The 23,668-nt window shown below is 41.1% G+C and overlaps 2 protein-coding genes across 7 annotated transcripts in view; one reads left to right on the forward strand and one right to left on the reverse strand.

The window, feature by feature from the left end:
* AASDH (aminoadipate-semialdehyde dehydrogenase) overlaps nucleotides 1-8,429 on the forward strand; it is a 38,568-nt gene extending 30,139 nt beyond the window's left edge. The window contains exons 12-15 of one of the 2 annotated variants that reach the window (XM_060012484.1): nucleotides 205-368; nucleotides 1,568-1,690; nucleotides 2,519-2,650; nucleotides 4,337-8,429. In XM_060012484.1, coding sequence (XP_059868467.1) covers nucleotides 205-368; nucleotides 1,568-1,690; nucleotides 2,519-2,650; nucleotides 4,337-4,726 — 809 coding nt within the window. In that variant the 3' untranslated portion in view covers nucleotides 4,727-8,429. The remainder of the gene's footprint in view (nucleotides 1-204; nucleotides 369-1,567; nucleotides 1,691-2,518; nucleotides 2,651-4,336) is intronic. The other variant, XM_060012485.1, reaches the window with a different exon arrangement.
* Nucleotides 1-23,668, reverse strand: part of CRACD (capping protein inhibiting regulator of actin dynamics) — a 182,199-nt gene that overhangs the window by 28,307 nt on the left and 130,224 nt on the right. For 2 of the 5 annotated variants that reach the window (XM_060012482.1, XM_060012479.1), the window contains 3 exons: nucleotides 16,317-16,507; nucleotides 15,503-15,665; nucleotides 13,420-13,576 (listed from right to left, as the gene is read on the reverse strand). In XM_060012482.1, the coding sequence (XP_059868465.1) occupies nucleotides 13,420-13,576; nucleotides 15,503-15,665; nucleotides 16,317-16,507 (511 nt within the window). Of the gene's footprint in view, nucleotides 1-11,780; nucleotides 13,577-15,502; nucleotides 15,666-16,316; nucleotides 16,508-23,668 lie in introns of those variants that run through there. The other 3 variants (XM_060012483.1, XM_060012480.1, XM_060012481.1) reach the window with 2 other exon arrangements.

Here is a 23,668-nt window from a genome sequence, read left to right on the forward strand (position 1 = left end):
ATGGTACTTTTAAAATGTAAGATGTACCTACTAAATAGGTTTTTTATACAAATGCTTGCTGCTTTGCTGAAATGTAAATCGAGCCAAACATAGAGCCTAAGTACACATGAAGAACATCGAATATATATTGTCATGATATAAGCCAAATACTTATTTTCCAGTGACATATCTAAATCTCATCTTTTGTATTTTGTTTCCCAACAGGCTGTTATAATGGGTTGGTTTATATTCTGAAGAGTAATAGTGGAGAAAAATATTGGATGTTTACTACTGATGATGCTGTCAAAAGCTCAGCAACTGTGGATCCAACCACAGGACTTTTTTACATTGGTTCTCATGACCAGCATGCATATGCTTTAGATATATATGTAAGAATTCACTTCATCAATTTCATACCATAAGCATAGATAGAAGAGTGTGAAACTATCAGGTGGTGGTGACTAGGGGAGCAGGTATTAACTCTTCCCAAGTTTGCGATCTGGGAAGATTAAGGGGTTAATTAACAGCCATAATATCTTAAGACAATTTTAACTTCCATACCAAATTTTCAAATAAATTTACTACTCAGAGTTTTGAAATATAAGGAACTTAGAATGCCATCTTGACAATAGAGAAGAATCACAAAAATATCAATAAGAACTGATCACATAAAATTTTTAAATTTAAGAATTATAAAATTAAAAAGAAATAAGTTGGGAAAAGTTTTTGAAACAAGTGTGACAGAGTTAAAATATTCATAAGTATAAATTAAGAGCAAATACAAATTAATAAGAAAAATGTAAAGGTCCAGATAGAAAAATAAACAAGGGATATAAATGCACAGGACCCCAAAGAAGAAATAGCTAGTAAATGAATTTAAATATTTCATATGTTTAAGAATCAAAGGAATGAAAATTTAAACTTTGAGATAAAGAAGCAAATGTTATTAGAGTGTAGCATTAAATGTTGGTGACAATGGTGGGAGGTAAAGCCTTCGAGGAAAACAATTTGACCATAGGTAACAATTTCATATCCTTTGATTCAGTAAAATTCTTCTAGGAATCTGTCCTGGCAAAATAATCAGAAACATGGACAGATATATGCATGAAGATGTCTATTTCCAGATTGTTTATAACACCAAGCAATTAGTTCAAGACAATTTTCAATGATAAGGTAGAGAAATTATTTTGTGTTCATATGGGATATGATTCATTAAAGTAATATTTAAAGAGTTTTACAAAGTAATTGAGCTAAATTAGATACAAAGTGTATGATATTCAGAGTGATGATCTCAAGTATATTAAGCTGTGTGTGTGTGCGTGCACCAAAAAGATCACAAGGGAAAATGCTAAAATGTTAACGGTGGTAATCTCTGGGTATTGGCTTTTGTCATCTTTTTATACTAACTTGATTCTCCACAGTGAGTATATATTATTTTTATACTAAAAATAAAAGTTATATTAACTAAGATAGACATAACATCAGGAGGGACGGGATATGTATATTTTGTTAATCACCAGCAGAAACCAATTAATTTGCTTTCTTTTTCTTTCTTTTTTTTTTTTTTAATTTGCTTTCTTATTTGCAGAAAAAGAAGTGTGTTTGGAAGTTGAAATGCGGAGGAACTGTTTTTTCTTCTCCTTGTTTGAGCCTGATTCCATATCACTTGTATTTTGCTACGCTGGGAGGACTTTTACTGGCTATAAATCCTGTAGGCATAAAAGAATATTTATTGATTTTATTACCTGTTTTTCTTTAATATTTTTTATTTTTGCTTTGAATTCTGCAAATTTGAAGTAGATCTCAGTTATAGTCCATACATTACTGAACCAGAATTCATTAAAAATGACTGACATAAAGTATAGAAAGATGAGAAAAATCTAAGTTCTGTGTATGTCTTTTATCAATTCTTTATTTTATTTTTATTTTATTTTTTTGGCTACGTTGGGTCTTCATTGCTGTGCATGGGCTTTCTCTAGTGGCAGAGAGCGGGGGCTACTCTTCATTGTGGTGCGTGGGCTTCTTATTGCGGTGGCTTGTTGCAGAGCACGGGCTCTAGGTGCTCCGGCTTCAGTAGTTGCAGACCGTGGGCTCTAGGCGTGGGCTTCAGAAGTTGTGGCGTGCGGGCTTAGTTGCTCTGTGGCGTGGGGATCTTCCCGGACCAGGGATCGAACCCGTGTCCCCTCCTTTGGCACGCGGATTCTTAACCACTGTGCCACCAGGGAAGTCCTATCAATTTTTAAGTTGGCAGACTGTTCTCGGTCCTGTCAAGAACTTCGTGTCCATTCTAAGGATGGAGTTTATGTGCTAGTTATTTCTTTCCTGGTTTTACTGCAAGTTTTTAGCATTCATAAGTAGCACTCATTAATTTTATAGCTGTGTATATGTGTACTAGCTTCATTTATAATGTCAGCATGCCATTATAGCATTTTCTGGTGTTTATAGCTTTACCTCTGGGAGATTTATGAGTTTATTTTATAAAGGGTAGTTGATTAGTAGAATGATTTAAATGCTGTGAATTGCTTTTTGCCCCTGACAGGCCACTGGGAAGATAGTTTGGAAACATTCCTGTGGAAAGCCACTCTTTTCTTCTCCACGGTGTTGCCTACAGTATATTTGTATTGGCTGTGTAGATGGGAATTTTCTCTGCTTTACTCACTTTGGAGAACAGGTAAAAATTTCTAGTTCTGTTTTATTTACATTTCTCAAAGGCATAGTAGCTGGTGACAACTGAAGTAAAATTTTAAACATTATTCGACCCATTGTGTTGAAAACTAATTCTATTTTAATTGTCAAACCACGGGTTTTTAAAATTTTGAATGACGCTATAATAGATTTAAAAGATTCTATCCAAACATTGTTTTACTTTTGCCATTCTCCTCTCACAATTTAAAAAATGTCATCAGCTTTTTTTTGGTTTTTTTTTTTTTTTTTTTTGCGGTACGCGGGCCTCTCACTGTTGTGGCCTCTCCCGTTGCGGAGCACAGCCTCTGGATGTGCAGGCCCAGCGGCCATGGCTCATGGGCCCAGCTGCTCCGTGGCATGCGGGATCTTCCCGGACCGGGGCTTGAACCCGTGTCCCCTGCATTGGCAGGCGGACTCTGAACCACTGCGCCACCAGGGAAGCCCATGTTATCAGTTTTTAGCCAACTTTATTATAACCTCTATTCCGATTGTGAACATTGAAATAAACTCCTGCTTTTTCTATGAAAACCTAAATCTGTTACATAACCCAATTTGCATTGTGTGGAAGTTCCATCTTCAACTTCATGATCGGCAGGGTAGGCTCCTTCTGAGTCATAATAGGTCTTTCGTTGGGATAATAATCTCTACTTCTTTACCCATAAGTGACTGTGGCACAACTTCTGTGTTTTTGATTTTGGGGATTATTTTGTGGACTTGAGAGTGTACTAGCTCCAACGTAAGTTAGCCCATTGCTGGCTAGAGTTGACTTTGGGTGCTTTTTATTCTACATTCACCCCTCATAGCCTAGCAGTTTCTTTTGTTCTGTGTGACAATTACTTTGTGATGAAATCTTTTATTAAGTTCACTTAATATTTTTTATTTACAAAGTAATTTGAATATATTCTCACCTTTGGATTTCTAAAAAGCAGCAAATGCTATTACCCCTTTTTTTTACCTTTTCTGAATGAATCAAAGAAAGATTAAAGTGATTTTGTCCAAGTCAGGGACAGAATTGAGATTACAAATCATATTTCGTGAATATACCCACTCTTTTTATTTTGCTTTTACTGTACTGCTATTACTATGGATTTGTAAACACTATCTTAGACTTAAGCTTTTTCTTCCTTGTGTGTTTTCTTTAAAGTATGGCTGACAGGTTAATCTATAGTAGCTTTGAAATAAGCAAACAGTGTATATATCTACAGGGTAGACACACAACTCATAGCTCTTTGTTTAAAGCTTTAAATTATTGCACATAAACTTTTCCTTTCAGCCTACTTACCCCCTTATTCCTCCATTAGGAGACCAGAATAAGATACAATTTTTAATAACATACACTGAAAACTGTATAGTTTTTTCTTTGAAATAAGTGTCTCTGAACATATAAGTAATAACTTCTGAATGGGGTTCGAAATGAATTTTACTTCATAATATTATGCATAGCGGTGATTTATGTAATAAGGACACTCACTGGTGGGTTTTGTGCTAGATTTTACCATTGGGACAGAGGTCTAATCTGAGGGTGCTACTTTTGGGAGAAAGCATTATTTTCTCTATGTACAGTTACCATTCAGTAGCCTGCGTCTCTCACATTTTATTAAGAATTTCAAAAAGCTTTATAGAATTGTGGAAATGAGATGAATGAATTATTTTTGCCTTTATCACCCTTCAGATTTGGCAGTTCTCTACCAATGGACCAATCTTTTCATCCCCATGTACCTCAGCATCAGAGCAAGAAATATTTTTTGGTTCCCATGATTGCTTTATCTACTGTTGTAGTATGAAAGGTCACCTCCAATGGAAATTTGAAACTACTTCAAGGGTGTATTCAACACCATTTGCTTTCCATAACCACAGTCGTGGCAATGAAGTGTTGCTGGCAGCAGCATCTACTGATGGGAAGCTATGGATCTTGGAATCTAAGAGTGGAGAGTTGCAAAGTGTGTATCAACTTCCTGGAGAAGTTTTCTCTTCTCCTGTGGTCTGGGAATCAATGCTTATTATTGGATGTAGAAATAATTATGTTTATTGTCTGGATTTATTGGGTGGCAATCAAAGATAATGAAGGACAGTCTTTACTAGAAAATATCTGTGAGATGTTTGAAAATATTTTACATTATGGAGCATGTGGATAGTCTTATTTATGTTAAAGATTATATTTTAAGAAACTTGTCTATTACACTTTATTGGAAAACAACCGTATTTTACTTCCTATAGGAGCAACAAATGCTTTTAAAAGGAATTATAGAACAAAACACATCAATATGTTAAGTGACAGTTTCTTTTAATTAGGCTACAGATGTTCTACTTGGTTTTTTATAAAAGACTTCTGGAAAAAAAGATCAGAATATACTTGGTGGGTTAAAAAATTAGTCTGTGATGTAATACACCATTCACTCATTTATACTGAGATTCATAACAAGATTTTCAAAGAAAGGATCTATTTATCAAATTAGTTTCCATAATTTAAAATTTTTTATTATTATTTTTATATTTTATTTATTTATTTATTTGGTTGCACCAGGTCGTAGTTGGGGCAGGCAGGCTCCTTTAGTTGTGGCTCATGGGCTCCTTGGTTGCAGCACGTAGCCTCCATAGTTGCAGCTCGCCAGCTCCCTGGTTGCGGCACGTGGGCTCCTTAGTTGTGGCTCACGGGCTCCTTAGTTGTAGCATGTGAACTCTTAGTTGTGGCATGCTTGTGGGATCTACTTCCCTGACCAGGGATCGAACCCAGGCCCCCTGCACTGGGAGCAGGGAGTCTTAACCACTGCGCCACCAGGGAAGTCCCTGTAGTAGTCTCTTATGATCTTTAATATTTCTGTGGTGTCAGTTGTAACTTCTTCTTTTCCATTTCTGATTTTATTGATTTGGGCCCTCTCTCTTTTTTTTATTGATGAGTCTGGCTAAAGGTTTATCTGTTTTTTTTTTAAGCTTTTCAAAGAAGCAGCTTTTAGTTTCATTTTATTGTTTTTTAAGTCTCCTTCATTTATTTCTGCTCTGATCTTTATGATTTATTTCCTTATACTAACTTTGGGTTTTGTTTGTTCTTTTTCTAGTTTAGATGTAAGGTTAGGTTGTTTGAGATTTTTCTCATTTCCTGAGATAAGCTTGTATTGCCATAAACTTCTCTCTTAGAACTGCTTTTGCTGTGTCCCATAGATTTTGGATCATTGTTTTTCATTTTCATTTGTCTCCAGGTATTTTTTTAAAATTTCCTCTTTGATTTCTTCAGTGATCCATTGGTTTTTTAGTAGCATATTGTTTAGCCTCCACGTGTTTGTGGTTTTGCAATTTTTTTCTTGTAGTTGATTTCTGGTCTTCTAGCGTTGTGGTTGGAAAAGATGCTTGATATGATTTCAATTTTCTTAAATTTACTGAGGCTTGTTTTGTGGCCTAGCATGTGATTTATCCTGGAGAGTGTTCTATGTGCACTTGAAAACAATGTATTCTGCTGCTATTGGATGGAATGTTCTAAATGTGTTTATTAAGTCTTATCTGGTCTAATGTGTCATTTAAGACACAGTGTTTCCTTACTGATTTTCTGTCTGGATGATCTGTCCATTGATGTAATTGGGGTGTAAAACTTTCCTACTATTATTGTGTTACTATTGATCTCTCCCTTTATGTCTGCTGGTATTTGCTTTATGTATTTTGGTGTTCCTATGTTGGTGTTTATATATTTACAGTTGTTATGTCTTCTTGAATTGATCCCTTGATCATTATGTAGTGTCCTTCTTTGTCTCTTCCAACAGTCTTTATTGTAACATCTATTTTATCATATATAAGTATTGCTACTTACCCTGGCTTTCTTTTGATTTCCATTTGTGTTCAATACCTTTTGCATCTCTTCACTTTCAATCTGTGTATGTCTTTAGATCTGAAGTGAGTCTCCTGTAGGCAGGAAGGCGGGATATATATGGGTCTTTTTTTTTTTTTAATCCATTCAGCCACTCTGTGTCTTTTAATTGGAGCATTTAGTCCATTTACAATTAAAGTAATTATATGTATGTTCTAATTGCCATTTTGTTAATTATTTTAGGGTTTTTTTGTAGGGCTGTTTTGTTCCTTCTTTTGTTCTCTTGTGATTTGATGACTATCTTTAGTGTTATGTTTGGATTCCTTTTCTCTTCTTTTGTGTATCTATTATAGATTTTTGGCTTGTAGTTACCATGAGGTATTTATATAGTAATCTGTATTTATACATGATTGTTTTATGTTGTTGATCTCTTAATTTCAAATACATTTTAACAATCCTGCATTTGTATTCTCCTCCCCTCACAATTATTATTTTTGGTATCATATTTTACCTCTGATTGTTTTGTGTAACCCTTAACTGCTTATTTTAGATATAGATGATTTTACTACTCTCTTAACCTCCCTGCTAACTTTGTGCATGGATGATTTCCTACCTTTACTGTATGTTTGCCTTTACCAACGAGTCTTTTCATTTCATAATTTTCATTTATCTAGTTGTGGCCGTTTCTTATTCGTTAAGAGAAGTTCCTTAAATATTTCTTGTAAGTTTGGTGGTGCTGAACTCTTTTAGCTTTTGCTTGTCTGTAAAGATTTTGATCTTTCCATCAAATCTGAATGAGAGCCTTGCTGGGAGTATTCCTGGTTGTGGGTTTTTTCCTTTATCACTTTAAATATGTTGCCCTTCTGGCCTGCAGAGTTTGATGAAAAGTCAGCCAATAGCTTTATGGGAGTTCCCTTCTATGTTATTTGTTGTTTTTCTTTGGCTGCTTTTAATATTGTCTCTGTCTTTAATTTTTGACATTTTAATTACAACATGTTTTAGTGTATTCCTCTTTGGGTTAATCTTGTATGGGAGACTCTGTGCTTCCTGGACTTGGATGTCTGTTCCCTTTCCCAGGTTAGGGAAGTTTTCAGTTATTATGTCTCAGATATGTTCTCAGTCACTTTCTGTCACTCTTCTCCTTGTGGGACCCCTATAATGAGAATATTAGTGCACTCAGTGTTGTCCCAGGGGTCTCTTATACTGTCCTCATTTCTTTTCCTTTCTTTTTTCTGTTCAGCATCAATGATTTCCACTACTGTGTCTTCCAGCTCACTGATCTGTTTCTCTGTATCATTTAGTCTACTATTGATCCTTCTAGTGTATTTTTAATTTCAGTTATCATGTTCTTCATCTGTTTGGTTATTCTTTATATTTTCTAGCTCTTTGTTAAAAACTTTTAATTTTCACTCTGTGTATCCATTCTTTTCCCATGTTCTCTGATCATCTTTATAATCATTGCCCTGAGCTCTTTTTTGGGTATTTGCCTATCTCCACTTCATTTAGTTTTTCTTGTGGGGTTTTATCTTGTTCCTTCATTTAGAACATGTTCCTCTGTTGCCTCATTTTGCCTAAGTTGCTGTTTGCATTTTTATGTTTCTGGTAGGTTGGTTATGTTTCCTGACCTTGGAGAAGTGGCCTCCTGTAGGCGACGTCCTATGTGTCCCAGCAGTGCATTCCCCGCTTAATCACCCAAGCTATGTGCTCTGGTGGTTTCCTGCTATGAGGGCTGTGTGGGTCCTTCTGTTGTGGTGAGCTAACTATGTGGGCCGTCTGGTAGGCTTGGTTGGCCCCTGTTCAGGTTGGTTGCTAAGCCCTGCCCTGTGCAGAGGCTGCTGGCCACTGGTTGGCATGACCAGGTCACAAGATGGCTGACTGCAGAACCCCAGGGGCCCCAGGGCTAGTGCTGGCTCACTGGTGGGTAGAGTCAGGGTCTAGAAAACACCAGGGCTGTTGCCTATCCTATGGTGGGTGAAGCAAAGTCCTGGGGTTAGTACTGGTCTACTGGTAGGCAGAGCCAGGTCCTGGAGTCTGGATGCAAGGCCAGTGGTCCCAGATCTGTTGTCAGATCGCTGGGGGGGGAAGGGGGAGGGGCTGTTCCTGACACAGTTGGGTATGGGGTTTGCGATGTCCCAGAGCTTATGTTGGCCTGCTAGTGGCCAGGGCCAGGACCCAGGCCCAGAGAGTCCCAGGACATGCTCTGGCCTACTGATGGGCTGGATGGGTCTGCAGCCTGTGGGATTGTGGTTTTCTTGCATCTGGTGTCTGCCCCCTGGTGGCTGAGGCTGGTCCAGAGGCTAGAACTGGCTGCTTGGACAGCACGGCCAGGGCACGGCTGGGTCTTGGGGCTAAAAACCAGAGGGAGGATTTGACAATGGCCCTTGCCAACACCAATGTCCATGTGGTAGAAGGAACTCCCAAGAATGGCTGCCACCAGTGTCTATGTCCCCAGGGTGAGCTGCAGCTGCCTCCTGCCTCTTTAGAAGACTCTCCAAGATCAGCAGGTAGGTCTAACCTAGGCTTCTATCAAATGACTGCTTTTGCTCTGGGTCCTGGATCATGTGAGATTTTGTGTGTGCCCTTTAAGAGTGAAGTCTTTCTTTCCCCCAGCCCTCTGGGACTCCTGAAAGTAAACCTTACTAGCCTTCAAAGCAAAATGCTCTGGAGTCTTGTCTTCCTGGTGCAGGACCCCTAGGCTGGGGAGCCCGATGTGGGGTTCAGACCTCATAGTGCTTTGGGAGAACCTCTGCAATGTAGTTATTCTCCTATATTTGGGTTTTCCTTCCAGCGGTATGGGACTTGACTATATCACAAATCCTACCCTTCTACCCATCTTGTTGTGTTTCCTTCTTTATGTCTTTAGTTGTAGAAGATCTTTTCTGGACGGTTCTGGTCTTTTTCATCAAAGGTTATTCTGCAAATAGCTGTGATTTTGGTGTGCCCATGAAAGAAGGTGAGCTCAGCATCTTTCTATTCCACTGTCTTGGCCAGTCCCTCCAGAATGAATTTTTAGAAGAATATTGAGTCTCTTGCAGAATTACAAAGAGGGCTAGAGCTATATACAGCCAGAAACAATGAATGCCTGAAATCATATCATTTTGGCCAGAAGTAGCTGCTGTCCTTGAGGCTCTAAATGCTTATTACCTTATGGCTGACCCCACTAACGCTGGAGACTGTTTCCTACCACTGCCAGACTTCCTCACAGTCCCCCCATCTTTTGGTCAGTTGCTCCCAAACCACAGTCCCTTCCAATTTGAAGTGAAACATGTTGTTATGCCCACGAGAGAGTATAGGAAGGCACCTAACAGGCATTTCAACTGTGGTAGGAGGTGAGTGCTGCCCTCTACCAAGACCCACAAGGTAGAGATTTCCGCAAACACAGAAAGGGGATTGAGGCCATAGGTGGCCCAAAAGAACATATCTTCTGCTAGGTTTTAGACCCGTGCGGATTCATCTTTAATGTATTAACCACCTGGAGCTCTTGCTAAATGCACATTACAATTGAGAGGGCTGGAAGGAGGGGGGCTTGGCTTAGCCACACTGGAGACTGAGGCAAAAGGAAAAATCAGTAATACTGACCCTGTCTTTATTTAAAATTTTGATATTTGTTCATCATGGAATTTGCGTTAACCTTGATTTTTAAAATATTGCATTAAAATAGCATTCCTCTTGATTACTTGGTTTTTTGGCACCCAAGGCAAGTGCCTTGCTCACGTCACTCACTTTGCCCTTGTCTGGCCTCGTGAGTCAGTAGGTCTGGTCTGCGGCCCTAAGCTGCGTTTCTCACATGCTCTCGGCTTGTGCCCATGCTGTTGTTCCATGGCCCACGCTGTTGTTCCATGGCCCACGCTTTGAGTAAAGAGGTTGTAGGATCATTTTGTCTGAGATGCCAGACCATTCAATTCCAGTTTAGGATTGAGATAAACATTTTATTTGTCCCTACTCATTATTTTTCTCCAAAAACATCTAGTTAAAAGTATAATAAGGTACCATATAAAATGCCTTGAAATTTTTCTTTCTCAACAAAAGCTTTGTAGAAATACAAGCTTTCTATAGATGGTCATTGAAATCAGTAAAAACTTCAGCTTGAAATTCCATCAGTGCCGAAGATCTTGTGGGTATTTTTTATTGAAAGATCTTTTTCCTTCAATAATGGACATTTTACATTAAAACTTTATACAACCAAAATCTCAAAATAATAATAAAATCACACTAAGGTATTTTTATTGTTAAGTCTCTACTTCATTTTATTGTTGATAAAAATATTGCAAGACAATTGTAACTCTAATGTTTCTGCTTTAAAATAAGCAATTAAAACTAAACATCACAAGAAGAGACAATGAATACATACTACAATTTGCTAATAACTGGCTAAAATGATAATTTAATAGTAATTAATGTATAAGAAACAATTGCACTTGAAAAATTAAAAAAGTAAAGAAAAAACCTCTAGTTTTGTAATATGTCTTATGAACAGAGGTTAATCATCTATAACCTTGCCAGGAGAAGTGTATGTTTGTTTAAATTAAAAAAAAAAAAAAAGCTTGTGTATTTAACTAGTAATCATTCATTTCTTTTAAGTCTTGAATTTTTTATATGCTTTATAGAATTTCCCCCATAGTTTGTTGATCAGAAAAGACTGCAACACAACTAAAGCAAAATAACACTTCATTGGTATTTAGTGCAAAGTAGGAGTAGTTTTTACATGAAATATTAAACATGTAGCCTTTAGAAGTTGTTGGAAGTAAGTGTTATGACTTACTTCCAGTATACTTTCCTCAGTATTACTCTTAAAAAAGATTTTGATGGAAATTTTTTAACTGAGGTATTTCTCCTCCTTTGTATGGGATCAGTGGTAGGTAAGCCAGTACAGAGTTGACTTGTCTACTATTCTTTGTTAATGATCTGATTTATGCACCTGTTCTCTGCCATTACTGTGATATTATTCAAAGCTGACAGGATGACAGAAAAAGACAATGCAGAAGAATTAATGTAGCAGTATAATTCCAGGGCTCTAGGTGGAGAGATTCCTATTAAGAAGTGTTATATTAGTGAGGAAATCATTGAAACTAACAAATGTCTACATATTTGATTTAGAAATGAACATCACTGTGGAAAACATGCAGTGGAATATTAATTGCTTCTCATAGCCATAAAAAAAGTTAACGTTCCATTGATTCTTAACAGTCTGAGGGTCCACTATATATAATATTAACTCCAACTTGCAAAAGTACAACTATCCACTTCACCACACATGCCAGCTGCTACCATGAGGCTGAGCCATCGTTTCCAGAAAGAAAATGCCTTGTATATGGTAAATAACTTTGCTGTCATCCTTTCTTTAAGGTACATAATAGTGTAACAGCACACTGTCTATTGAGTAAGCACAGAGGAAAATGATACTAATAAAATACTAATGTGTTTTTGTAGGAGAGGAGAAAAGGATGTAATTCCTTCCCCTGCTGTACTAGGCAAAGGATTTGTACTTAGATTTTGAAGTCAGGATTGAAGAAAAAGGTACTATGCCAACACCACGAAATGTAGGTTAGTACCAGCAATGTGTGGGTTTGCTGTATTTCTGTGTGTCATGTAAAGCAAATTTAGGGAAATAAAAGTGAACATATGTGGCTTTTAAATTGCCAAGTCCTTTTTTTAAATCACGTGTATAACAACAAGGCCACTTAAAACTCTGAGATGTTTTTAAAGGTAGCAAGGTGAATGCTCTACATTATAAATGCGATTGAACATTTGACTCTAAATATGAATTACTTGATTATGGTAAAGAAAGAAACTTCCCACAGGAAGTCCTTTAGTACAAAGACTTCAAATCTTGTCTTACTGTTAACTTTCCCTAAAGATTTAAAAGATTTTCAGAGACATGTAATGTCAATAAGACTCTTATACTCTGTAATAAATGGCTGGTTTGGGGGGGTTGTTTTATTATTTTTCCTGTCTCACTTTTGCTGCTTTGGGTGAAATGAGCCTCCCGTTCAGAGTTTTAAAATCTAGATTACACTAGAAGCAGTGTGTCCCACACTTCTCAACCTCTGTGATCTACCGGAAGTATCTGAAGAGTTTTTACCAGAATATACACATCTGGCCCCATCCTCACAGGATCTCTGATGATTGAGTAGGTCTGGGAGGGAGCCTGAACTTCTTAAGAACAACTGCACTAGATGGGGATTCTCAGAGACAGAGAATTTGTAGCTTCTTTTTTTTTTTTTTTTTAATCATTTTAAATAAAAATGTTCCCTAGGAGCCAGCTGGGCCAAATGGTTAACGTGTCCTTGAGGAGAGTTGTGGTATAACGGGGCCCGTAGCTCAACAGTGCGGTAGAAGAGTCAATGGACTCGCTGTCTGTGTTACAGTTTCCTGTTGGGGCAAAATCATGAGAAGCAGACATGGGCAAAGAGTTGGGAGCCAGACTTCTACTTGCAATTCCCAGTTACTCACTGCATTCAGGCGAATGGGCACTCTTGTTTATATAAGATCCTTTCACTATTACTATAGAAAAGGGTAGAAATCCCCAAGCACATGGTAAATGGTTTGGAACAAAGAAACAGGAGTACAGAATCGAGAAAACTATTACAAAGATTGGCAAAAGTACATGTTCTGAGTGGTGTGTGGGTGTACGTGTGTGGAAGGGCCATGGAATGGGTGTGGCAGGCGCTCGTGAGAAGTTCTCAGTCTGGAGATTTTGCTTCATGTGGTCCCTAGGACGGAATTTTCTCTTTAGAATTAGGAGGACCTCAAGGCACCAGGACCTAGGGCTGTGCAAATACACTCTTTACAAGGAACACCACCAGTTCAGTTTCTGAACATTATTTTAGAGCCTATAAAACATGCTGCTTTTCCCTAGCTTCGTTTCTTTCTTTACCTCATATAAAAAATAAATAAATAAAAAGGGCAAGAGAAGAGCCAATAACTGGCAGTAGGAATGGATAAGAGTCACTCTTTACTTAATAATCTGTGGACAGTCGCTCCAGGCCTTGGCTTTCCTTTTGGCCAAAGCCAGCCAGGCTGGTTCTGTTGACACGGGGGCAGCGTCTGGGGTAGAGAATCTCTTTGTGACTTCTTTCACCAGTGGTGCTGGGGGAGCCGAATCAGAGATCTCCACTAGATTGCATTTTGAAGGAAAAGGAGAAAGGAATAAGTCAGAGCCACATTTTGATTTAGCAGAAGTATGAGATTCAGAAAGGAAAACCCAGTGAAACACTGGGTATCTTTGGCGAGAAGAATTAGAGAAAGAAAGCTACGTGATCATAACTGTTACATACAGAATTATGGTGATCACAGTGCAGTCGATTCTAATTTCAGAGAATTTCTAGAAACCTAATTTTCTCTGTGCACAGAAGCTATGCCTGTGTAATAATAAGAGGTAAATTCTGTGATTCTAGGCATACAACCAGTCAATTTCATGAAGAAAAAGCTTAAACCAAGTAGTTTGAAGTTTGAACCTGTTAGCTGGTGAGGTTAAAAGCTACCTCCTCTACCAAGCATGCCCTGGGTCCCTCCTCCCTCTGAGGCCCATGGATCCTGCCAGCTCTTATCACTCAGACTCCTCTGACAATTCCTTTGCATCCTATCACTATTTATCAGACCTTAGAGGCTTTGTGTGGTGAGCGTCCCTTTGTGTGGTGAGGCTTTGTGTGGTGGAGCCAGCTCTGAATTGCATCAACCCTTTGGTGCTTCTAAGAAACCAGGCAGACAGAGGTTGATCTCTTTGACTTTGGAGCTTTCACTATTCTGCAAGAATTCTCTCTTGACACACACCAATATGATGTTTAGAATCCTTAATTCCTGAGTATAAGATCAAACGAAATAATGCCCTTGGAGGTTCTTGAGAAAATGCTCCAAAGTGGTTTTCAAATATAAAGTTTTTTTCTCCTCACCAAATAGTAAATATAGCTTTAATAGTGAGACCTCTTTACATTTCCAGACCTCAGCTAGCAGGTATCCAAGGCGTAAAAAAATCCTGGGTCCAGAAGTTGGGTGTCCTCTGAGGAACAGGGCTGCCTAGTGGGAAAACAGATGCCCTAATAACCCCTGAGAGGAAGTTCTTTCAGACCCTCCATCCTCCAAGTGATATGTAACACAGAAATAGTTACAAACATCATTGGATCATTTTATCTTTTAACAGAATAAAGAGTTTTTTTTAACGTGCATGTGTCTCCTATGTGTCATGAACATATAAACACTGCTGTTGTTAATTAACATCAAGGACTTAGAGCACAACAACTTTGCTCTGTAAAGTCACACCTGGGTCAGAAATTTGCTGTCTGAAATCACATCAGTGAGAAGGGACCAGGGACCACCCCACTTTTGCCTGGAGCATCTGAGCCACTTGGATGACCATGATTCAGAGAAACAATTTCCATTTCCAACTGGAGCACAGCTCCAGGTAGGGGTTTTCCAATACAGCTTCCTCACATTTACCTTAAGTTTGTGGTGTCAAAGGAAACAGGCTCCTGAGTCCACTTTTCAGCTCAGGCTTGATACCAACTACTTTGCTTTGAGTCACTGCTTCATTTAAATTTTACCTAAAATTCACCCTTTCCCCTGAATCCTAATATAATGTTATCTCTTGTTTTGTTTAGAAGGTTCTTATGGTGTGCAGTCTTCCTTGCTGCAGGAAGTTAATAAACCTAATTTTGTTGGACTACAGGCAGTGGAGTTGGAGAGGGCTCATATCACCTTGTTAAAGGTTCAGGAAGAGTCACTTGATATCACATTAGTAGCCTGAAATTAGCCATGGTTGGGAGTATTTACACCACAGCAAATACTACAAATCAGAGGTCTCTCCACTCTCTGAAGAACTGATTGTTAAAAGTTTATCATCACACCACTGATAGTGGGTGAGTTTCTGATGATCTTTATCAGACGAGCTTTATCACTGTCAGAGTTGATGAATGGGGTTGTGAGACAGCTTGTGCTCTGAAATGCCTAAAATGCTGTGCTAGTTATGACGCTAGAGGAAATAAAACACACCCTAAGAAGAAAAACTTTTAAGTACGGTTAAATAGAAATGGACCTGTTCTCTACCTGTCACAGATGTAGGAAGAGTGTTGGCCTTTTTCAGCTGTTCTCGGCGCTCAAGCCTGGACGCTGCTGTCTCTGGCTTCTTCTCTTCTGGCTGAGTGGTGGACTTGTGCAGGGAACCAGCTCTGCTGACACTGCTGCTTCCAGGCTGCGGGCTGACACTGACCTGGATGGACAGAGAAAGTCAGGGGGAGACTGACCATGCAAGGCAAGGCCTTGGAGGCTTCCATTGGCCAGCCCCCATTCTCTGGTCCCAGAGGAGGGGCCAGACTGCAAGGGGGAGCAGTGTGTGCTCAACCACCGAGCCGCTCAGTGCACATGTCCCGAAGAGGGGACGTTACATACTCTCCCAGAAGAGCCCTTCAAATTAACTACACCGTCAGGGCCACAGAGCAAGATTCCTAATTTCCTCTCGACTCACTGCTCAAATAAAATGCTGCTTGTATTTCTCATATAACCTGTGTGAGCGGATTCTGCCAAATCAGGCTAACCGAAGAGCATAAGGAAACCAAATTTCTAACCTAAAACGCCTCCGTGTCCTAACAGTGGTCAGCTTATTGCTCTACTGTCTAAGTATTCTCCACCACTCTCAGCAAGCCTTGTTTTGTTATTGTCGTCTTAAATCCTGTGAACTAAAAGAGCCAAGCTCAGGAACTCTCTGGCGGTCCAGCGGTTAGGACTCGGCCCTTTCACTGCCGGGGCCCAGGTTCAGTCCATGGTTGGGGAACTAAGATCCCGCAAGCTGCGCAGCGCAGCCAAAAGAAGGGAGAGCCAAGCTCAGGAAAACAAAGTTAGAGCTGAAGGCTAAGCTACTTACGTTTTCTTTGGAGAGCTTTTCGGCCTGCTTGGCCTCCCTGGCTTGCTTCCTCTCCTCTCGAGTCGCTTGCTGCTCCCGAAACCCCTTCTGCTTTTGCAGTGCCAACGTTATCCACAGTGGCTGCGCGGTTTCAACTTTCTCCGCAAGTTTGGAGCTGTCTAAAGAGTGTCTGCTCTGAAGCATCGGCTTTTCTGTGGGAAAAATGACTGTGATATTGTGATGTACAGTAAGAAATACATATTTGGTCTTTGTCTCTGTTTCTGGCACAGAACTAAAACCCTTGCAGTTTCCTAAGTGATGAGAGCATAAAGGTGTCTTCTGTTCTGCTAATGAGGTAACTTTTGGAAAGCACCTAAAGATGGAGGTTGGTTGCCAATAGACCCAATCATGTGATTAGAGGGTTAGAACTTTTAGTCCCACTCCCAAGCTCTCGGGGAGGGGCGAAGGGTTGGAGGCTGAGTTCAATCACCCATGGCCAATGATTTAATTGATCACGACTATGTGATGAAGCCTCCATAAAAAGCCAAAAGGACTGGTAAGGAGAGCTTCTGAGTTGGGAACACGTGGAGGTGCTGAGAGAGTGACTAGCTCCAAAAGCATGGAAGCTCTGTGCCCCTTTCCCCATTCATCTCTTCCATCTGGCTGTTCCTGAGTTGTATTCTTTATATATAAACTAGTAAGTAAAGTGGTTCCCTGAGCCCCTCTAGCAAATTAATTGAGCAACATAAATTTGCAATTGGCATCTAATTAGATGGGGGCAGTCTGGTAGGACTGAGCCTGTAACTTGTGCAATCTGATGTTATCTCCAGGTAGAAAGTCAGGACTGAAAGAAGTGAGTTGAATTGACACCAGCTGGTGTCAGAGAATTGTTTGGAGGTGTGGGCATCCACCCCCCACATCTCCCCAACAGAGTCAGTAAAAAAATCAGATGTGCATTGAAACTAACTACTCCCTTGTCTCAGTCCCTCATCCCCTAAAGCTTATGACAGTCATCAGGCCAAGAAATAGTCAACTATCCCTTTCTAACACAAATACAGTGCCAATACCTGAGTGACTCCACTGGGTGGGAAAGTAATATATTCAATCAGTGGAAAAAAAACAGGAGCATGTGTCTCCCCTCAAAATGGAAGAAAAAGTAGTCTCAAGTGTCAAAAAACCTCAGGCCTACAGAGGACCCAGGTAGTTATTTGATTCATTGTCCTGCTTTTATTTATTGCTTTTTCACATTTTTTTTCAATGGAAACTTCTCCATGTCCCCACCCACCCCCCTCCATCCAAACAAGTGGAATCCCAACGTATGAAAGAGGAAAAGGGGACACTGCAGCCTAGTGGGGCTGCTGAGGACACCAGGACTCTGAGGAACACAGTGGGAAGCTGTGATTTTGGTCCAATGCCCTCGTTTTTGCTTTAATTTTTTATTTATTTATTTATTTACTGGCACACTGGGTGGCGTGTGGAACTTCCACGACCAGGGATAGAACCCGTGCCCCCCAGTGGAAGCGTGGAGTCTTAACCACTGGACCGCCAGGGAAGTCCCCAGTGCCCTCATTTGATAGATGTGAGTACTTGGGTCCATAACCATCAACTGCAGTGACCACGGTCACCCAGCACTTAGTGCACGGGCTGAAGCCTGAGCCTAGGACTTCTGACTTCCAGTCTGTGCTTTTATTGTGGTGGACTGTCTTGCCTACGCAACTGGGGGCAACAAACTTCCCAGGTAGATGGGGTCTAACACTGAGTAGTAACTGGGCTCTGGAATTGAGCAGACCTGGGTTTGACCTTATGTGACCTTAGAAAAGCTACTTAACCTCTCCAAGCTTTCATTTTCTAATCCATAAAATGGAGATGAGAACGGCACATGCCTCATCAGGCTGATGTGAAGATTAAAAGAGGTCCTCGGTATGAAAACATTTAGAATAGTGCTTGGCATGTAGTAACCTCTCTACAAAAGTGAGTGTTCCTGTTATTTATGTCTGTGAGACAATGATCCCCACTCCCCTTCTACTCCCCAAGTAAAAATTATGCGCTTTTAGAGATAACCATTCTGGCATTGGCATTGAATCCTTTACTATCTCCAAGGGAAAGGGCCCATTCTAGTCCTGTTCTTTGAAACCAAACAGAAGTACACTTTGTTCCGGACCTTACCAAACAGGGCTTTCAGTTAAGTGAACTTCATATTGAGGAGAAAGAACCAAAATAAGTTCGAATTGGGAATTCAAGCATAGAAATTCAGGCAGATCCTTAATCTTCTACAGCTTTTAGATCTATAATGCTGTACAAAGAATTCATATAATGAGCCTTGTGAATTGTAATATTCCTAACCAAATAAGGGTTCAGTTATGATCTAACATAGGAAAGAAAACCGACACATTTCAGAAGTATTTTTTTAAAAAACTAAAACTGAAACTGAAAGGAGTTTTTGACTAGTTAACCAGAAAATCAAAAAATATTTACCACTTCGAGCATTCTACTTAACTGAGAAGCTTTACGTACATTGGAACGAAATGAGTTTCACCTTTTTACTCAAGGGCTGTGTAACACCTGTGTGTAAAAATGGCTAAAAACCAAATTCCCCAGGTCTAAGTGATGTCCATTTAAAGCAGTTATGTAAAAGAGTCTCACCTGAACTTGCTTGGGAAGGTCATTCAAGCAACAGGCCAGTTTCCTGCCAACAACTTTGACTGGGTTTATCACAAGGGTCGAAATACCTTTAAAGCATAATTGCCTAAACTTACAGTTGACGAAAATAATTTGAAAAGATAAATCTCTAGCCAGATTTTTATCTTCTTAGATCTGTAGTTTGAATAGTACATCCTGGAGTTATGGACCAGACTCTTTGAAAGGCTGTCACATAATATGTATTAAAGGCCTAGCGGGTCTGGATTGTAGTTGGGGATCAATAAACAGAAAACAGGATGTTAAAATGGGACTCATGCCTGAGTTTCAGCCAGGGATGCCCCAAAAGGTCGTAACAAATAATAAATGGCACTTCCTCCCGTGTTCTGAAGTGATGTGCTTGATCACCTACTCAGGACTAGCCAACGAGGTGACCAAAACAGCCACCTCAAGGTCCTAGGGAAATCAGAGCTGAGGCAGAAGCAGCCAGAGTAGAGAATTTCTTTGAAATACATTGTTGGAGCATGGTGTGTTCCCATGTCCTCTCCCCAGCAGAGGAAAGGGGGCTAAGCCAAGTGAGAGGATCTCTAATGAGAGCACTCAGATAAACTCCCGGAGTCTGTGGGGCACAGACTTGAGGTTCTGTTTACACCAGGAAAAGCCCAAAGGTGAGGACGGTGGCTGCCAGGGGCCTGGAGAAGAGGCGTTTGTGCTAGGAAGACATCTGTTACTGAGTGATGCTTGAGGTTCAGGTGCTAGCCATGTGGATGGGGGAGAGAGGGGCAGTCTGGAGGGGAACCAGGGACCCAGGGCTGCCTGGAGGAGGCACCACTGAAGTAGGGGAATTGCAGGAGGAGAAAGAGCCCAGGTGGCACATGAGGGGTCTGAGGAACACACAGAAGAATCAGCACTGAACATCCCGCAAGAGCAGTGAACGTTGCTGCCTCACCTCTCTCCCTTCCTTTGCTCTAGCTATGGAGCCTGTTTCTGGGCCAGGAGGAAGGGCAGAAGTCGACCAGGCCTGCACCCCCACTTTAGGCATTTCAGCCCAAAGCAGGCCAAATTAGGAGGCAGACACTTAGTTTGAAATACTGTTTGGAGTTTGATTATGACACTGGAGGCAGCATATAAATTACTAACATGAGATAGTTGTTACTAAAGGTGCCTAGAGGACTTTTTACTATCAAAAAGTAACTGAAAAGATAGAAAGAACTCCAACTCAACAACAACTAAAAAACCCAATTAAAAAATGGGCAAAGGACTTAAATGGACATTTCTCCTAAAAAGACATACAAATGACCAACAGCATATGAAAAGGTGCTCAACATCATTAATCATCAGGGAAATGCAATCAAAACCACAATGAGGGGCTTCCCTGGTGGCGCAGTGGTTAAGAATCCGCCTGCCAATGCAGGGGACACGGGTTCGAGTCCTGGTCCGGGAAGATCCCACATGCTGCAGAGCAACTAAGCCCGTGAGCCACAACTCCTGAGCCTGTGCTCTAGAGCAAAAAGAGAAGCCACGGCAATGAGAAGCCTACGCACGGCAACGAAGAGTAGCCCCTCTCTCCGCAACTAGAGAAAGCCCGTGCACAGCAAGAAAGACCCAATGCAGCCAAAAATAAATAAATAAATTTTAAAACCACAATGAGGTATCACCTCACATCTGTGAGAATGGCACGTGTGTGTGTGTGTGTGTGTGTTTATCTCCCAGAAAATAACAAGCGTTGAACAGAATGTGGAGAAATTAGAACGCTTGAGTGATACTGGTGGGATATAAAATGGTGCAGCCACTATGGAAACAGTAGGGTGGTTCCTCAAAAAATTAAAAATAGAATTACCATATGATCCAGCAATTCCACTTCTGGATATTTATCCAAAAGAACTGAAAACAGGATCTAGAAAAGATATTTGCACATACATGTTCATAGCAGTGCTATTCACGATAACCAAGAGGTGGAAGCAACCCAAATGTCCATCAACAGATGAATAAACAAAATGTGGTGTATACATACAATGGGATACTATTCAGCCTTAAATAGGAAGGAAATTCTAATAGATAACTAATGAGAACCTACTGTATAGCACAAGGAACTCTACTCAATGCTCTGTGGTGCCCTAACTGGGAAGGAAACCCAAAAAAGAGGGGATACAGGTATACGTATAGCTGATGCACTTTGCTGTACAGCAGAAACTAACACAACATTCTAAAGCAACTATATGCCAATAAAAATTAATCTAAAAAAAAAGGAAATTCTGACACATGCTACAATATGGACAAACCTTAAAAACATTATGTTTAGTGGAAAAAGCCAGTCACAAAAGGACAAATTCTGCATGATTCCACATACATGAGGTATCTAGAGTAGTCAGATTCATAGAGACAGAAAGTGAAACAGTGGCTGCCAGGGGCTGGGGGAGATGAAAACGGGAGTTGATTAATGGATACAGAGTTTCAGTTTTGCAAGACGAAAAAGTTCTGGAAATTGGTTGTACAACAGTGTGAATGTAGCATTACTGAACTATACACTGAGAAATGGTTAAGATAATAAATTTTACATTATGTATTTTTTACCACAATAAAAAGAACTTGTAAAAGTGACTGAAAGAATTATGGGGGGGAATCGGAAACGGCGGAAGAGTAAGAGGCGGAGATCACCTTCCTCCCCACAGATACACCAGAAATACATCTACATGTGGAACAACTCCTACAGAACACCTACTGAACGCTGGCAGAAGACCTCAGACCTCCCCAAAGGCAAGAAACTCCGCCATTGTACCTGGGTAGGGCAAAAGAAAAAAGAATAAACAGAGACAAAAGGATAGGGATGGGACCTGCACCAATGGGAGGGAGCAGTGATGGAGGAAAAGTTTCCACACACTAGAAGCGCCTTCGCGGGTGGAGACTGCAGGTGGCGGAGGGGGAAGCTTCAGAGCCACGGAGGAGAGCGCAGCAACAGGGGTGCAGAGGGCAAAGTGGAGAGATTCCCACACAGAGGATCGGTGCCGACTGGCACTCACCAGCCCGAGAGTCTTGTCTGCTCACACTCTGGGGCGTGCGGGGCTGGGAGCCGACGCTTGGGCTTTGGTCGGAGCGCAGGGAGAGGGCTGGGGTTGGCAGTGTGAACACAGCCTGAAGGGGGCTAGTGCACCACAGCTGGCCGGGAGGGAGTCTGGGGGAAAGTCTGGACCTGTCGAAGAGGCAAGAGACTTTTTCTTCCCTCTTTGTTTCCTGGTGCGCGAGGAGAGGGGGTTACGAGCACTGCTTAAAGGAGCTCCAGAGACGGGCGTGAGCCGCGGCTAACAGCGCAGACCCCAGAGACGGGCATGAGACGCTAAGGCTACTGCTGCCGCCACCAAGAAGCCTGTGTGCGAGCACAGGTCACTATCCACACCTCCCTTCCAGGGAGCCTGTGCAGCCCGTCACTGCCAGGGTCCCGGGATCCAGGGACAACTTTCCTGGGAGAACGCACAGCGCACCTCAGTCTGGTGCAACGTCCCGCCGGCCTCTGCTGCCACAGGCTCGCCCCGGATCCGCACCCCTCCCTCCCCCCGGCGTGAGTGAGCCAGAGTCCCTGAAGCAGCTGCTCCTTTAACCCCATCCTGTCTGAGTGAAGAACAGACGCCCTCCAGCGACCTACACACAGAGTCGGGGCCAAATCCAAAGCTGAGCCCCGGGAGCTGTGCGAACAAAGAAGAGAAAAGGAAATCTCTCCCAGCAGCCTCAAAAGCAGCGGATTAAAGCTCCACAATCAACTCGATGTACCCTGCATCTGTGGAATACATGAATAGACAACGAATCATCCCAAATTGAGGAGGTGGACTTTGAGAGCAAGATTTACTATTTTTTCCCCTTTTCCTCCTTTTGTGAGTGTGTATGTGTATGCTTCTGTGTGAGATTTTGTCTGTATAGCTTTGCTGTCACCATCTGTCATAGGGTTCTACCCATCCGTTTTTTTTTCTTAAAAAAATTTTTTTTCTTAATAATTATTTTTTATTTTAATAACTTTTATCTTACTATATTTTATTTTATCCTTTCCTCTTTCTTTTCTTCCTTCCTTCCCTCCTTCCTTCCCTCCCTCCCTCCCTTCTTTCCCTTTCTTTCTCCCTCTCTCTCTCTCTCTCTCTCTCTACTTTTTCTCCCTTTTATTCTGAGCTGTGTGGATGAAACGCTCTTGGTGCTGCAGCCAGGAGTCAGTGCTGTGCCTCTGAGGTGGGAGAGCCAACTTCAGGACACTGGTCCACAAGAGACCTCCCAGCTCCACATAATATCAAACGGCGAAAATCTCCCAGAGATCTCCATCTCAACTCCATCTAGCACCAAGCTTCACTCAACAACCAGCAAGCTACAGTGCTGAACACCCTATGCCAAACAACTAGCAAGACAGGAACACAACCCCACCCATTAGCAGAGAGGCTGCCTAAAATCATAAGTCCACAGACACCCCAAAACACACCACCAAACGTAGACCTGCCCACCAGAAAGACAAGATCCAGCCTCATCCACCAGAAAATGGGCACTAGTACCCTCCACCAGGAAGCCTACACAACCCACTGAACCAACCTTAGCCACTGGGGACAGACACCAAAAACAACGGGAACTACAAACCTGCAGCCTGCAAAAAGGAGACCCCAAACACAGTAAGATAAGCAAAATGAGAAGACAGAGGAACACACAGCAGATGAAGGAGCAAGATAAAAACCCACCACACCTAACAAATGAAGAGGAAATAGGCA

Source organism: Delphinus delphis, chromosome 5 (assembly GCF_949987515.2).
Source record: "Delphinus delphis chromosome 5, mDelDel1.2, whole genome shotgun sequence".
NCBI classification, from domain to species: domain Eukaryota; kingdom Metazoa; phylum Chordata; class Mammalia; order Artiodactyla; family Delphinidae; genus Delphinus; species Delphinus delphis.